The sequence below is a fragment of the Salvelinus namaycush genome, chromosome 21, assembly GCF_016432855.1.
Source record: "Salvelinus namaycush isolate Seneca chromosome 21, SaNama_1.0, whole genome shotgun sequence".
Classification (NCBI taxonomy): domain Eukaryota; kingdom Metazoa; phylum Chordata; class Actinopteri; order Salmoniformes; family Salmonidae; genus Salvelinus; species Salvelinus namaycush.
Window position 1 is genome coordinate 55166537 of NC_052327.1, and position 16291 is coordinate 55182827.

A 16291-nucleotide genomic window follows, 5' to 3' on the forward strand; every position below is an offset into this window, starting at 1 on the left:
GTAGTAGTGGGTGAAGTGGTTGTTGGTGAAGTAGGGGTTGTTGTGGGGGTAGTGGTTGTTGTGGGGGTAGTGGTAGTGGTTGTTGTGGGGGTAGTGGTTGTTGTTGGGGTAGTGGTTGTTGTGGGGGTAGTGGTTGTTGTGGGGGTAGTGGTTGTTGTGGGGGTAGTGGTTGTTGTGGGGGTAGTGGTTGTTGTGGGGGTAGTGGTAGTGGTTGTTGTCGGTGTAATGGTTGTTGGTGAAGTAGGGGTTGTTGTGGGGGTAGTGGTTGTTGTTGGGGTAGTGGTAGGGGTTGTTGTTGGGGTAGTGGTAGGAGTTGAGAAAACAAATACTGTTGTAGTCGGTGCTTGAGTGGATATCTGTGTTGTTGTAACATTTGGTGTAGTTGTTGGGGTGGTGGGACAGGGATTCATAATCCGGACAATGGTTCCGTTCTCTTTGCAGATGGCAGTAATACAGGTCCCATCACCGTCAGATGTGTGATATATGGTCGCTCCATACGGGTATGTTCTGCCGTCGTATAAACAATAGCAAGCTGCAATAGGATTTTCACAGGGAACACAAGTTATTATCATGTAATCATCTTGTCATGTTACCTTCTTGGTAATAATGTAGGGTAATGTAGTGGTTTTCTTTACCTTGGACATCATAGCTGCAACTGGCCTCAGTTGATGAGCAACGACTTGAAAAAGAAAGAAGGAGGTTACAGTACCTTTCAAAGTCGAATAAGATATTAAGAGCTGGTTGTTATGAAGTACCAAACAATGTTATATGTTGTATTCACAATAAGGTATTAACAGGTCAAATCCCAATAAGGTATTAACAGGTCAAATCCGGTTCCGGTTCCGACCTAGAATATGTGGACATCTATAAATACCTAGGTGTCTGGCTAGACTGTAAACTCTCCTTCCAGACTCATATTAAACATCTTCAATCCAAAATCAAATCAAGAATCGGCTTTCTATTTCGCAACAAAGCCTCCTTCACTCACGCCGCCAAACTCACCCTAGTAAAACTGACTATCCTACCGATCCTCGACTTCGGCGATGTCATCTACAAAATAGCTTCCAATAGTCTACTCAGCAAACTAGATGCAGTTTATCATAGTGCCATCCGTTTTGTTACTAAAACACCTTATACCACCCACCACTGCGACCTGTACGCTCTAGTCGGCTGGCCCTCGCTATATATTCGTCGCCAGACCCACTGGCTCCAGGTCATCTATAAGTCCATGCTAGGTAAAGCTCCGCCTTATCTCAGTTCACTGGTCACGATAACAACACCCACCCGTAGCACGCGCTCCAGCAGGTATATCTCACTGATCATCCCAAAAGCCAACACCTCATTTGGCCGCCTTTCCTTCCAGTTCTCTGCTGCCAGTGACTGGAACGAATTGCAAAAATCGCTGAAGTTGGAGACTTTTATTTCCCTCACCAACTTTAAACATCTGCTATCTGAGCAGCTAACCGATCGCTGCAGCTGTACATAGTCCATCTGTAAACAGCCCACCCAATTTACCTACCTCACCCCCATACTGTTTTTATTTATTTACTTTTCTGCTCTTTTGCACACCAGTATCTCTACTTGCTCATGATCATCTGATGATTTATCACTCCAGTGTTAATCTGCTAAATTGTAATTATTCGCTCCTATGGCCTATTTATTGCCTACCTCATGCCTTTTGCACAAAATGTATATAGACTCATTTTGTTTTGTTTCTACTGTGTTATTGACTTGTTTATTGTTTACTCCATGTGTAACTCTGTGTTGTTGTCTGTTCACACTGCTATGCTTTATCTTCTCAACTAGCCTACCTGGTTAAATAAAGGTGAATTTTTTTTAAAATAATAATAAAATAAGGTATTAACAGGTCAAATCACAATCTTTGAAAAGCAAAATCAATCGAATGGTTGGTAAACCTCTTTGTAGGTGGACTATTGACATTGTCTTATCTCACCAGAAATACAGGCTACCTTAAGGCTTATACCAACCATATTAAATCCTATGTAATGTAAATATAGTATCTATGTATATATCAAAATGTTGATCTGAAAACATACCAACTCTGACAGTTCTCCTTGGAAGGTATAACCTCTCCCTTGTTGTAATGAGTTCCATTTCCATCGTAGCAACCACAGTCCACGATACGGACACACTTCATGGTACTTTCTTCCAAATAAGGAGTGGCCGGAGGACATTTTGGATAGCAACCTTTAAGATATAAACAGTCAATTTAATCCAGGACACCTGCACAGATTAGATCCTCCTCGTGGTATCTAGTTCTAACACCAAAGCTGTAATGGATATGATATTTCTAGATTTGTATTTAGTTTTCAGTATAGATGGACAAGGGAGGGGGGAGTCATTACATATTTTATACTGTACATGTGTTGAACAACTTGGATTGTAAATAGTCTAAATCAAAATGGCCAAACTGTTATGAAGGGCTATTAGTTACCTTCCAGCGCAGGGATCTGACTGGAGCATGTTCCTGAGGGATTCTTGCAGGTCTTCATACAGGGGTATCCACACGGATTATAATGCCACTCACACTCACCAATAGGGTTGTAGAAATCACAGAACAGAGCTGGTGAAATTAAAAACATGCCACATTTTAACTTAACCAGGATCCTAAAAGAGGATTGATTGAACAGTTACACATACAAATCATCAATTGGTATTTTGTCCCGATAGCAAAACAATCCCACCTATCCATCAATCAATTGTCCCACTCAAAGCAAATGACTCACGGCAGATATCTGGTGTTCTCCACTTGATACAAGCCCCTGCCTCGTTACAGGCCTGGGCGTAGGCTGCTACAGCTGTACAGAAACACTCGCAGTCTCCCCCAGTGTCACAGGCACACGAGTCCCTCACACAGGCATCATGGAATGGCGTGGGGTCCACCTTATAGGAAGATGTATTAATCCATCATTTATTTATTCAATGCATTGCCCAGCTTGTTGAAGAGACTACAGATGAACTATTGACAATGATTATTATTGGGTTGGATGGTTGACTTTATGTTTTTGATATCTGTTTAGTACTACTTTTGTTGTTGTCTTTTATGTTGACTTTGTGGACATTCACATGATTATTGACAAACCAATTGTATTAGAAAGATTGCCATGTCCCATCATGCAACTCTGCTTGTCATTGTGTGACCTTATAGAAAACCTGTTAGCCTCAGACTTGTGCTCCAAAATGATCGGTTGTTATAAATTCCACCATATGACTGTTATTATGACCGTGAAGCATTGAGGTAAATTAACTATTGTGGAAGCCTTAACCATATTCTTGTACTTATGCACTTCCACTTTGGCTGCGTTTACACAGGCAGTCCAATTCAGATCTTTTACCAAATCTTTTCATATTTAATACCTATCTGATCTTTTCCTTAATGTGTAAACAGCAAATTAAAAACACATGGAATCTGATCTTTACCACTTCCATTGTGGATCTCAATCCTGTTTCAAATCCTATTCTCCATGTGATCTCTTTCTGGATGCTCAGATCTGATGTTTTTTTTTTGCACATGACCTGCCATTACCATGACAACCTTCCATTACCATGACAACCACCCCAAAATGTAAAGGACAGGAAATGAGCATTGCATCGGTGTGCTACTTCAGAGCCTACAACAGTGTGAAGGAACCAATCTGATATGGGCCACATGTAAAACTACGTGTGGACAGTCAGAAAAAAAGATTGGATATAAAAAGAAAATCAGATTTAGGTTGTTAGGAAATGTAAATACAACCTTTAAGGCCTAGATTCAATCCGTGTAATAGCGCGACTGAGCAAACAAATGCAGCGTTTACCATGAATGTGGTCTCCACAAACATGGAAATATAGCTTTTTAAAGGTGGATAGCCAAAAAGGGAATCTAGCCCTTTTAGAGTTGAGCCCTCAGTCTGCTGACTCACATCTCAGCTCCAAATTTATATGACAGATATGACCGCCCATGAGCACAGTTATGGTCTGGCGTCATGGGACAGGCCCTTTTCTGCTCTTTCGAATAAAACCCCCACCCGGGTTTTCTATCACCAGACCGAGCTTACCTCAATTACGAGAGGGCTAAGGGTTGAGACGAGATCAGCCTACCTCGATTTCCACGAGAGGGCTAAGGTTTGAGACCAGACCATAAAACCTGAGAATAAGCTCAGGTTGTAATGGTTGTTGAAACTCTGAGACTATCGATATCGACAGAATAAGAACACATCTTTGATACTAATTACTAGTCTGCAGCTGGGAATTTGGTATCATTGAACGTGAAGACCGACAACTGCCGAAACATCTATTCTATAACGACATGAATGAATGTTACTCTGAACTATCCATTCTAACCACGGCAGAGAGAGAGAGAGGGCGGACAAACTCTCCAACAGAAACAAACTTTTCAACAGAGATCCCGACGACACACTGAGCGTAAATATATATATTGATTGCAATTATTCCCGAATGAGTGAGCGTTCATGTGCAAAGGATTAGCATTTCAATTGTTATAATTATCAACCTTGTAGTGTCTCATCTCAGTCGACCCCCTCTTCCCTTTTGTCCACCATGCCGGTTTAGCCCACTAGGGCACATTCCCCTATCATTTCCTTGTAACCATATCTACTGTTTGTTATGCATTTCTGTGAATTACTTAGTTAGTAAATCAATAATTTAAGACAATTGATGTATTGATGACTCATAGTGAAGACTGGGTTCGTGCAGATAACCAACAATTTACGACATTTGGAAAGAGACTAACGTGAGGTAAAGAATAATTAATTAATTTGAATACTAATTGATCAGATATTAAAATATCTGAAAGTTAAATTAGGAAAATTATAACTTTGTAATCTGAATATTTTCCTTGGTGCTCCGACTTCTTAGTTAATTACAGTTACATGATTAATCAGTTTAATCGCGTAATAATAATTACAGAGAGATATTTGATAAATAAGTATTCCGTTTTAATGATGCCAAAGACACGACACCACTCTATGGAAAGGGGAGACTCCTGTGAACAAGATGGTGACAGTAAACCACACAAACGAATGGAAGTATGGAGGGAGCTTTCTGCCAACAGAAATAAGGGGTTAAATATGTCCCCCAAATAAATGTATTCCTGAGCTTTCTTAAATCTCCTAAATATACGACAGACACTTCAAAATCTTATTCCTTATGATTTATTTTTTACTGTCTTTTTCGCCATTTATGAATGTGATGTTATGGCCTGTAGTAGTAAAGGCCAAATTCAATATTTGAAATGTTTTCTTTCTATATATATATTTTAGAAAAATAAAGGGATCCTAAAATGTTAAATGAAATATCTAAATGATCAATAGTATGACTATCTTAAAACTTCTTATGGATGGGGGGCAGTATTGAGTAGCTTGGATGAAAAGGTGCCCAGAGTAAACTGCGTGCTACTCAGGCTCAGAGGCTAAGATTTGTATATTATTAGTAGATTTGGATAGAAAACACTCTGAAGTTTCTAAAACTGTTTGAATGATGTCTATAAGTATAACATAACTAATATGGCAGGCAAAACTCTGAGAAAAAAATCCAACCATTAAGTAGGAAATCTGAGGTTTGTGGGTTTGCCTATCTAATATACAGTGGGATATTGGTCGCTTTGCACTTCCTAGGGCTTCCACTAGATGTCAACAGTCTTTAGAACCTTGTTTGATGCTTCTACTGTGAAGAATGAGGGAAGGAGAGCTCTTTGAGTCAGGTGTCTGGCACGAGCTGAACATGCACGCTCACGTGAGAGCGACCTGCGTTCCATCGCATTTCTGAAGACAAAAGAATTCTCCGGTTGAAACATTATTGAAGATTTATGTTAAAAACATCCTAAAGATTGATTCTATACATCGTTTGACATCTTTTTATGAACTGTAATGGAATTGTTTGACTTTTCGTCTGACCTGCGCCTTATGAATGTGGATTACTGGACTGAACGCGCGATCAAAATTAAGGTATTTGGACATAAATGATGGACTATATCAAACAAAACAAACATTTATTGTGGAACTGGGATTCCTGGGAGTGCATTCTGATGAAGATCATCAAAGGTAAGTGAATATTTATAATGATATTTCTGACTTCTGTTGACTCCAAAAAATGGCAGATATCTTTATGGCTTATTTGGGAGCTGTACTCAGATTATAGCATGGTGTGATTTTTCCGTAAAGTTTTTTGAAATCTGACACAGCGGTTGCATTAACCTGTTTGGGCTGCAGGGGCAGTATTGAGTAGCCGGATAAAAGGTTCCCATTTCAAACGGCCTCGTACTCAATTCTTGCTCGTACAATATGCATATTATTATTACTATTGGATAGAAAACACTCTCTAGTTTCTAAAACCGTTTGAATTATATCTGTGAGTAAAACAGAACTCATTTTGCAGCAAACTTCCTGACAGGAAGTGGAAAATCTGAAATCGTTGCTCTGTTCTAGGGCCTGCCTATAAATGTCCTTGATATATATCAGTATACATGCACTTCATACGTCTTCCACTAGATGTCGACAGGCAGTGAGAGAAGAAATGGAGTGTGTAACTTGATCTGGGGTCAAACAAAAGCTCTTTGTATGACGTGTCACCAGTTTCCTGTTTTCTGGAGAGCGCGTGAAGGGACCTGGTTTTGCCTTCTGTACAGCTGTCGTTATAGACGACTAATATCTCCGGCTTTGATTTTATTTGATACATGTGACAATATCATCGTAAAGTATGTTTTTTCAATATAGTTTTATTAGATTATTGAAATTTTTTCGGGACGTTAGGCGTGTTGCGTTGTGTGCCTTTGTTCAGGAAGGAGAGCTTCGCGCCACTTTGCTAGCTTTCCGTGCTAATTGACTGGAGAAGAGGACATTCTAAATCCAAACAACGATTGTTCCCGACAAAGGACCCCTTGTACAACATTCTGATGAATGATCGTCAAAAGTAGGACCCATTTTATGATGCTATTTCATATATCTGTCGAACATGTGAAATAGTCGTTTGCGCCCAGATTTTGGGTACTCTCTCGCTATACCTAAGCTGGATGTCGTAATGAAGTTATTTTTAGAATTCTAACACGGCGATTGCATTAAGAACTAGTGTATCTATCATTTCCTATACAACATGTATTTTTTAGTAACGTTTATGTATAGTTATTTGGTCAGAATAGTTGAGTGCCATAAAAATACCCGCACATTCTGGGAAAAAGCTGCTACGTTAGCACAATGTATAACCACTGATTTCAGCTCTAAATATGCACATTTTCGAACAAAACATAAGTGTATGTATAACCTGATGTCATAGGACTGTCATCTGATGAAGCTTATCAAGGTTAGTCAAAAATTATATATCTTTTGCTGGTTTATTCGCTATCGCTAACTTGCCTATTGCTATCGCTAACGTGCCTTGATGAATGAATGCGGTAGTGTGGTAGGCTATTGTAGTAAGCTAATATAATACTATATTGTGTTTTCGCTGTAAAACACTTAAAAAATCGGAAATATTGGCTGGATTCACAAGATGTTTGTCTTTAATTTGCTATACACCATCGATTTTTCAGAAATGTTTTATGATGAGTATTTAGGTATTTGACGTTGGTGTCTGTAATTACTCTGGCTGCTTTCGGTGCAATTTCTGATTGTAGCTGCAATGTAAAACTGATTTATACCTCAAATATGCACATTTTTCGAACAAAACATAGATTTATTGTATAACATGTTATAAGACTGTCATCTGATGAAGTTGTTCCTTGGTTAGTTTGGTTGGTTCTTGGTTAGTTAGGTTGGCTTTGTGCATGCTACCTGTGCTGTGAAAAATGTCTGTCCTTTTTTGTATTTGGTGGTGAGCTAACATAAATATATGTGGTGTTTTCGCTGTAAAACATTTTAAAAATCGGACATGTTGGCTGGATTCACAAGATGTTTATCTTTCATATGCTGTATTGGACTTGTTAATGTGTGAAAGTTAAATATTTCTAAAAAATATATTTTGAATTTCGCGCCCTGCACTTGAAGTGGCTGTTGTCATATTGTGCCCGGCTTCGGGCTTGCAGCCAGAAGAAGTTAATGAGAAGTTTATCTAAAGTTCCATGTTTAATACTTGTATCTTTTATCAATGTTTATTATGAGTATTTCTGTAAATTAATGTAGCTCTCCGCAAAATCACTGGATGTTTTGGAGGCAAAACATTACTGAACATAACGCACCAATGTAAACTAAGATTTTTGGATATAAATATGAACTTTATCGAACAAAACATGCATGTATTGTGTAACATGAAGTCCTATGACCTCCATATGTTATCCCCCCCAACGGCTTAGACTTTTAACCTTTTACGGGGGCAGCCCGACACCGGTACACTTATGACAACATCCAGCTCAAAGTGCAGGGCGCGAAATTCAAAATCTATTTTTTAAAAATATTTAACTTTCACACATTAACAAGTCCAAGACACCAGATGAAAGGTGCACATCTTGTGAATCAAGCCAACATGTCCGATTTTTAAAATGTTTTACAGGGAAGACAAAATATGTAAATCTATTAGCTAACCACGTTAGCAAAAGACACAACTTTTCTAACTCCATCAGTTTCTTACTCCATCAGGTGCTATCACAAATTCGACCAAATAAAGATATAAATAGCCACTAACCAAGAAACAAATTCATCAGATGACAGTCTGATAACATATTTATTGTATAGCATATGTTTTGTTCGAAAAATTTGCATATTTCATGTATAAACCATAGTTTACATTTCAGCTACAATCCGAAATTGCACCGAAAGCAGCCATAATATTTACAGACACCAACGTCAAATAGCTAATTACTCATCATAAAACATTTCTGAAAAATACATAGTCTGCAGCAATTGAAAGACAGGCATCTTGTGATTCCAAACAATATTTCCGATTTATTAAATGTTTTACAGCGAAAACAAAATGTATCGCTATATTAGCGTAGCTACAATAGACAGACACAATTGGGCGCCCACGGCCAGTTCACATGCACGACAGATATATGAAATAACATCATAAAATGGGTCTTACTTTTGCTGATCTTTCATCAGAATGTTGAAGAAGGTGTCCTCTGTCCAGATGAGTCGTTGTTTCGATTCAGAATGGCAAATTTCCCTCTTCAATTAGCATTGGCACTAGCCGAGTGGCATACATTTCTCCAACGTAAACACAGTCAGAGGACGGAACACGGCAAAACTCCCGAATAAAGTTTCAATAATCTGATTAAACTATATTGAAAAAACATACATTACGATGATATGGTCACATGTATCAAAAAAAATTCGAGCCGGAGATGTTAGCCGTTCGTTACGAAGGCAAAACAGAAGTCAATCCCACTTCCTTCAGAGTACCGGAAGTGGACGGTCACGTCAAAGAAATAGTTTTTTTTCCACCACAGAACAAGATGAGCACAAAAATTTCTTCTCTGACATCCTCTTTACACCAATAGGAAGGCGTATAGAGTGTCAGCAGACTCCTAAGTGTCAAGACCATGTATAGGCATCAAGTTGAAAAGAGCATCGATTTCTGACATTTCACTTCCTGGTCAGGAAAAGTGCTGCAGAAGGACTTCTGTTTCACTCAGAGAAATAATTCCAACTGTTTTAGAAACTAGAAAGTGTTTTCTATCCAAAAAGAATAATAATATTCATATTGTACGAGCAAGATTTGAGTAGGAGGCCGTTTGAAATGGGCACGATTTCACTGGCTACTCAACACTTTGCCTTGCAGCCATAAGAAGTTTTAAGAGAAAATAAAAAATTTCACCAAATGTAAATATCAATGTAGCCAAGATACACAAGCGGTAGCCTCTGTTAATACAGCTTGTTTTAACCTGCCGACTGCATGTATCTGCTGTAGTCTCTATTGAATGTACCTGCTGTAGTCTCTATTGAATGTACCTGCTGTAGTCTCTATTGAATGTATCTGCTGTAGTCTCTATTGAATGTATCTGCTGTAGGCTCTATTGAATGTATCTGCTGTAGGCTCTATTGAATGTATCTGCTGTAGTCTCTATTGAATGTATCTGCTGTAGTCTCTATTGAATGTATCTGCTGTAGTCTCTATTGAATGTATCTGCTGTAGTCTCTATTGAATGTACCTGCTGTAGTCTCTATTGAATGTACCTGCTGTAGTCTCTATTGAATGTATCTGCTGTAGTCTCTATTGAATGTATCTGCTGTAGTCTCTATTGAATGTATCTGCTGTAGGCTCTATTGAATGTACCTGCTGTAGTCTCTATTGAATGTACCTGCTGTAGTGTCTATTTAATGTACCTGCTGTAGTCTCTATTGAATGTATCTGCTGTAGTCTCTATTGAATGTATAGATTATGCAAATGAAAGTATTTATATGTGTGTCTTGTTGTCTTTGTTTATATCAGCTGCACTACGTCAACTTCCTAACAACTTTGGTTGGTATGGCAATAAAGTATTGAATCTATATTGACTAGTATCTGCTGTGTACTGTACCTGTGAGTGGCAGGCTGAGAAAACGTGACTGGTGATGATGCTGCAGCGTTTCTGAGACCACGACTGCCTGTAGGATCTTAAAGTGCATGGGTTTTTTATGACATCAGCGTTGGGGCATCTGGGTGACACTTTCCAGCTGTTCCCAAACTCCAGAGCTTCAACAACCACTTCCTGGTTTCTGGACGTAAAGTCGTTCTTTCCATTACCGTCGTAGTTTCCACACAGACCACACACTTGGCCCTGGAAGGATTTAAAAAATATAATAATAATAACTTGAAGTAGCTAATAAAACATTTATAAAAATGGTATGCCAATGCAACTGCTAAACAAAGATACAGTGCAATCACTGGTTCAAAATGACCTATTCTAGTCACTCACCTGGAAGGTAGAGCTGAGTTTGATGAACAGGCTATTCTTCTTATCCCACATGAGGATCAGGCCATTTTCAGCCTCAACAACAACATAGATACCGATAGAGTGGACCTGGTATGGCACGTCAACCCCCTTCTCTTGTTTGATCACTTTTACAGATTCATCTGCTAGTATGATTTCATTGCTCTGAAAGACAGAAACAGAAAGTGTTAATTGATAATGTAATACTAGTAGACAGCTTTTACACTGTGGTGGTGCTGTGTTTTACACTGTGGTGGTGCTGGGTTTTACACTGTGGTGGTGTTGGGTTTTACACTGTGGTGGTGCTGGGTTTTACACTGTGGTGGTGCTGGGTATTACACTGTGGTGGTGCTGGGTTTTACACTGTGGTGGTGCTGGGATTTACACAGTGGTGGTGCTGGGATTTACACTATCCAGGGTTACACTGTGGTGATGCTGGGTTTTACACTGTGGTGGTGCTGGGTTTTACACTGTGGTGGTGCTGGGATTTACACTGTGGTGGTGCTAGGTTTAACACTGTGGTGGTGCTGGGTTTTACACTGTGGTGGTGCTGGGTTTTACGCTGTGGTGGTGCTGGGTGTTACACTGTGGTGGTGCTGGGTTTTACACTGTCCAGGGTTACACTGTGGTGGTGGTGGGTTTTACACTATTCAGTTTGTACATAGATACAACATGTCGATTTGAAATTCTACTGTCCAAAAACATAGATAACCCTAAACCCAAATACATAGGGGTGATTTTTCTGCTGCTTTCAAATCTGCCCAACAATAATTCTAAGCAGACAATCTAGCAATCTGTCAATCTAGCGTGCTAACAAAACGCATGGAGGGGACGAGATCAGTGCATTCCAGAGGTCAGCATGCAATTCCACTCGCAGCCACCGGTGTCGACATTGAGTCAAATGTCCAGACTTGTCTATTGTACCTTTAATGCATGTATGAAGCCGTTTATGAACAGCAGTTCCTACCCCCAAGAAGAGCTTGATGGCCTTGGAACAGGTAGTGCCAGTGGTTCCACAGGGAATGTTCTCTGAGATCACTCTGAAGGTTCCGTTTGGATTGTTGCTGCAGTAGTCCTGCAGGATGTATTCAAATACACCATCAGAAAACCTTTGCCTCTTAGTTATTATTATTACGTCAACTTAATCATAATTAGAAAATATGTGCATCATACATAAAGTAGGGGTTTTAATAAAAATACAAATCAAATCATAAATACAAATGATTATTGCCCTACCTGAGTAAGAGTGTATTCACAATCTCCATTGAAAGTAAACCTTTCCTCATCAAAAGTGATGAAATGCCCATCTCCATATATGGCACACATCCCATCACACTGCGTATTGGTACACTGCCATTTTCTGCCTTCGCAAGTGCTACAATGATGCAAACATAATCACATGGGGAGATTTTAGAAGGAAACATTTGAAAAATCCAAAGAAGGAGAAGAAGAAGAGGGGTAGAAGTTGACTTTACCAGGTATTGCAGTCTACTTTGAGCACATGTCCAGGTTGGTAGTAGACTCCATTGTGAGAACAGGGACATAGGTCTTCCTTGACGCATCCTCCGTTTCCATCAGACAGCAGACCATCAGGACATACACAGCCTGACACACACTCTGCACTGATCTATAACACACAATGAAATAGGACTGACATGAATTTAAGTTGGACATTATGTTCCTGTATGTCCCTCCACCATCCAGGGTATAAGATGGGGACATTATGTGCCTGTATGTCCCTCCACCATCCAGGGTATAAGATGTGGACATTATTTGTCAAATGGATCAATTGATCAAGTGTTTGAAAAGACACAAGGATGACTTTTAAAGATGATCTCCTTGATGTTCATGTAGATCAGGTTCTCTGTAAACGTTACAGATGTCTGCTCAAACAGAAACCCTCTAAAAAGTCAATCTCATCAGAGGATATCGTTTGGATCCTGGGCCTAGCTATGTCCAAGGTAATAAATAATTAGATCAATCTGACACTGTGTTAACATAACATTGTCCTTGTATGTTTTTATTAAAACGTGTTGCATTATATGTTTTTATTAACGTGTTGTAAGTCATGTTTTTATTAACGTGTTGTAAGGCGTGTTTTTATTAACGTGTTGTAATGCATGTTTTTATTAACGTGTTGCATTATATGTTTTTATTAACGTGTTGTAAGACATGTTTTTATTAGCGTGTTGTAAGGCATGTTTTTATTAGCGTGTTGTAAGGCATGTTTTTATTAACGTGTTGTAATGCGTGTTTTTATTAACGTGTTGCATTATATGTTTTTATTAACGTGTTGTAAGACATGTTTTTATTAGCGTGTTGTAAGGCATGTTTTTATTAGCGTGTTGTAAGGCATGTTTTTATTAACGTGTTGTAAGGCATGTTTTTATTAACGTGTTGTAAGGCATGTTTTTATTAACGTGTTGTAAGTAATGTTTTTTTTTGAGTGTTGTAAGGCATGTTTTTATTAACGTGTTGTAAGGCATGTTTTTATTAACGTGTTGTAAGATATGTTTTTATTAACGTGGTGTAAGGCATGTTTTTATTAACATGTTGTAAGGCATGTTTTTATTAACATGTTGTAAGGCGTGTTTTTATTAACGTGTTGTAAGTCATGTTTTTATTAACGTGTTGTAAGTCATGTTTTTATTAGCGTGTTGTAAGGCATGTTTTTATTAACGTGTTGTAATGCATGTTTTTATTAACATGTTGTAAGGCGTGTTTTCATTAACGTGTTGTAAGTCATGTTTTTATTAACGTGTTGTAAGACATGTTTTTATTAACGTGTTGTAAGGCATGTTTTTATTAACGTGTTGTAAGGCGTGTTTTTATTAACGTGTTGTAAGGCATGTTTTTATTAACGTGTTGTAAGACATGTTTTTATTAACGTGTTGTAAGGCATGTTTTTATTAACGTGTTGTAAGAAGTGTTTTTATTAACGTGTTGTAAGGCGTGTTTTTATTAACGTGTTGTAAGGCATGTTTTTATTAACGTGTTGTAAGGCATGTTTTTATTAACGTGTTGTAAGTCATGTTTTTATTAACGTGTTGTAAGGCATGTTTTTATTAACGTGTTGTAAGGCATGTTTTTATTAACGTGTTGTAAGGCATGTTTTTTTTAACGTGTTGTAAGGCGTGTTTTTATTAACGTGTTGTAAGGCATGTTTTTATTAACGTGTTGTAAGGCATGTTTTTATTAACGTGTTGTAAGGCATGTTTTTATTAACGTGTTGTAAGGCGTGTTTTTATTAACGTGTTGTAAGAAATGTTTTTATTACCGTGTTGTAAGACATGTCCCATTGTAGACTTACACAGTGACTGTCAAGTGTTTGACAGCTCTTCTGGCACTCTGAGCCCTTGGCTCCGGGCCCTGCACTAGAACAGTTGAAGAAACCCATTGGTTCTTTACAGGCTGTAGGGAACAAAAGTAGGTTTTATAGGTTAGTAGGAACTAAAGTACAGAGTCTTGGTTGTGAAGTGATTTGCTGTATTTGTCAAATAAAGATGTGTTCTGAATTTCAGAGTACTCACATAGATGTTGTGGTTCTCCAGTACAGCTTAATTTCCCTTGTCTGCATGAGCTGGGTGGTTAAGAGGGGTACAAGAGGAGGGGGTTAAGCATGGTTTAACATGCCTCTTGAAGTAAACCAAGACTTCAGTAGAAGACAGTCGATTTCTAAATATTTTAGTAGAGCCACAACAGAAAAGACCATCAGATTTTCAGAGATTTTCTTTCACACGCCAACCAAGTCCTCACCAAGTAGCCCCATAGATCCTGGTGACCTCTCCAGAGGGTACTACTGTGCCTCCATGGTAGCAGGAGCAGCGTGAGGCAGGGACACACTCTCCCTGGTCGTTCAGGTAGGTTCCCTCGGCACAGCCACAGCCGTCCACAGACACATGGTCTGACTGTTCAATTAAATTAAAAGTGTTTTATCCTTGAGGGGAAATTACTTTGGGCATATTTGCAACAACAACAACATCCACAACAACAAGAAGATACACAACAACAACAAAACAGCAACAACAACATCCACAACAACAACAACAAGACAACAACAACAAGAAGATACACAACAACAACAACATACACAACAACAACACACACAACAACATCTTACACAACAACAAGACATTAATAAAATGAATAATATTAATAATAATAGCAAAGAAATATAATAGAAATGAGATGTCCATGTAAATGTACCTGGCAGGTAAAGTCTGTCTGGCTCAGTGAACGACAGGTGCGGTCACAGCTGGTCATGGTGTAGTCATAGACCATCGTATCAGGGCAGCTAGAGGAGTACTTCCCTTAGGAAAACAGGGTGGTGATTCAACAGTTAATTATATGTTTTGGGGAATTTTGTTTTTAAATAAGAGGGTAAATCCTGAACACCGTGGGTTAATAGGAGGGTAAATCCTGAACACCGTGGGTAAATAGGAGGGGAAACCCTGAACACCGTGGGTTAATAGGAGGGTAAACCCTGGACACCGTGGGTTAATAGGAGGGGAAACCCTGAACACCGTGGGTTAATAGGAGGGGAAACCCTGGACACTGTGGGTTAATAGGAGGGGAAACCCTTCATTAATTAATCAATAAATTCAGTATCTCTGATGTTTATCTTACCACAGGTGGTTTTTCTCCATCCACTGAGCAGGACGCCTGCAGCAGCACATGCATGGACGTAGGAGGAGACCGCAGCACACATGCACTCCTCACTCCTCTCACAGTTACAGCTGTCATACAGGCAGATCTATAGGGAGAGAAGAAGAAACAGAAGAAGAAGAACGTTCAGTTATGAGATGTGTTAATGAAGAAAACTACTGTTTTCTGAAATCACACACAAGCACAGGACAATAGTATTATAAAAATCTGATTAGATGTTTTGAGATATTTTTATTAAAATTTGATCATTTTGATATAGAACTTCTTAAACGATCGTTTAAAAAAATATATATTCTTAGAGCTTTGGGATAACTCTGTAATTAAAAAGCATTTGACAAATTAAAATCTCGTACTTACATCCTTGTAGTAATTTGGGTTGATCTCAGTGTGGCATTGGGAAAATATTCCTTCACGATCTGACAGCATCGAGCACCAGTGCTTGGCATATCTCTCTGTAAAACATATGAGATATTAACAACATTTCACAAATAAACAAAGAGTTTTTATCTAGGCTTTACTGTGCATCTCAGTAGACATACGTCAGTGTAATCCCCAAGAAGTATTCCAAGGCTCTGATAAAGGCTCTCTATGCCGAAACATAATGAAACAATTTAAATGGTTAGTTAGAAAATAAACTCAGATCTATGCACAGCGTGATCCTTCTTTCTACTACTAATAAGGAATGTTTTGTTATTATCAAATCCCTCAGTCGAGTACCTGATTCCCTTTTGGTTCAAGCTGGGCTGAAGCACGTTTGGGTATTGT

The 16291-nt window shown here is 38.7% G+C and overlaps 1 protein-coding gene across 1 annotated transcript in view; it reads right to left on the reverse strand.

Moving 5' to 3' along the window:
- LOC120065985 (mucin-2-like) overlaps positions 1-16291 on the reverse strand; it is a 38846-nt gene that overhangs the window by 5292 nt on the left and 17263 nt on the right. The window contains 16 exon segments of the mRNA XM_039017024.1: positions 250-532; positions 636-679; positions 2058-2208; positions 2456-2584; positions 2748-2904; positions 10469-10708; positions 10847-11026; positions 11829-11936; positions 12098-12236; positions 12337-12488; positions 14172-14272; positions 14392-14441; positions 14618-14769; positions 15068-15171; positions 15488-15614; positions 15884-15978. Coding sequence (XP_038872952.1) covers positions 250-532; positions 636-679; positions 2058-2208; positions 2456-2584; positions 2748-2904; positions 10469-10708; positions 10847-11026; positions 11829-11936; positions 12098-12236; positions 12337-12488; positions 14172-14272; positions 14392-14441; positions 14618-14769; positions 15068-15171; positions 15488-15614; positions 15884-15978 — 2212 coding nt within the window.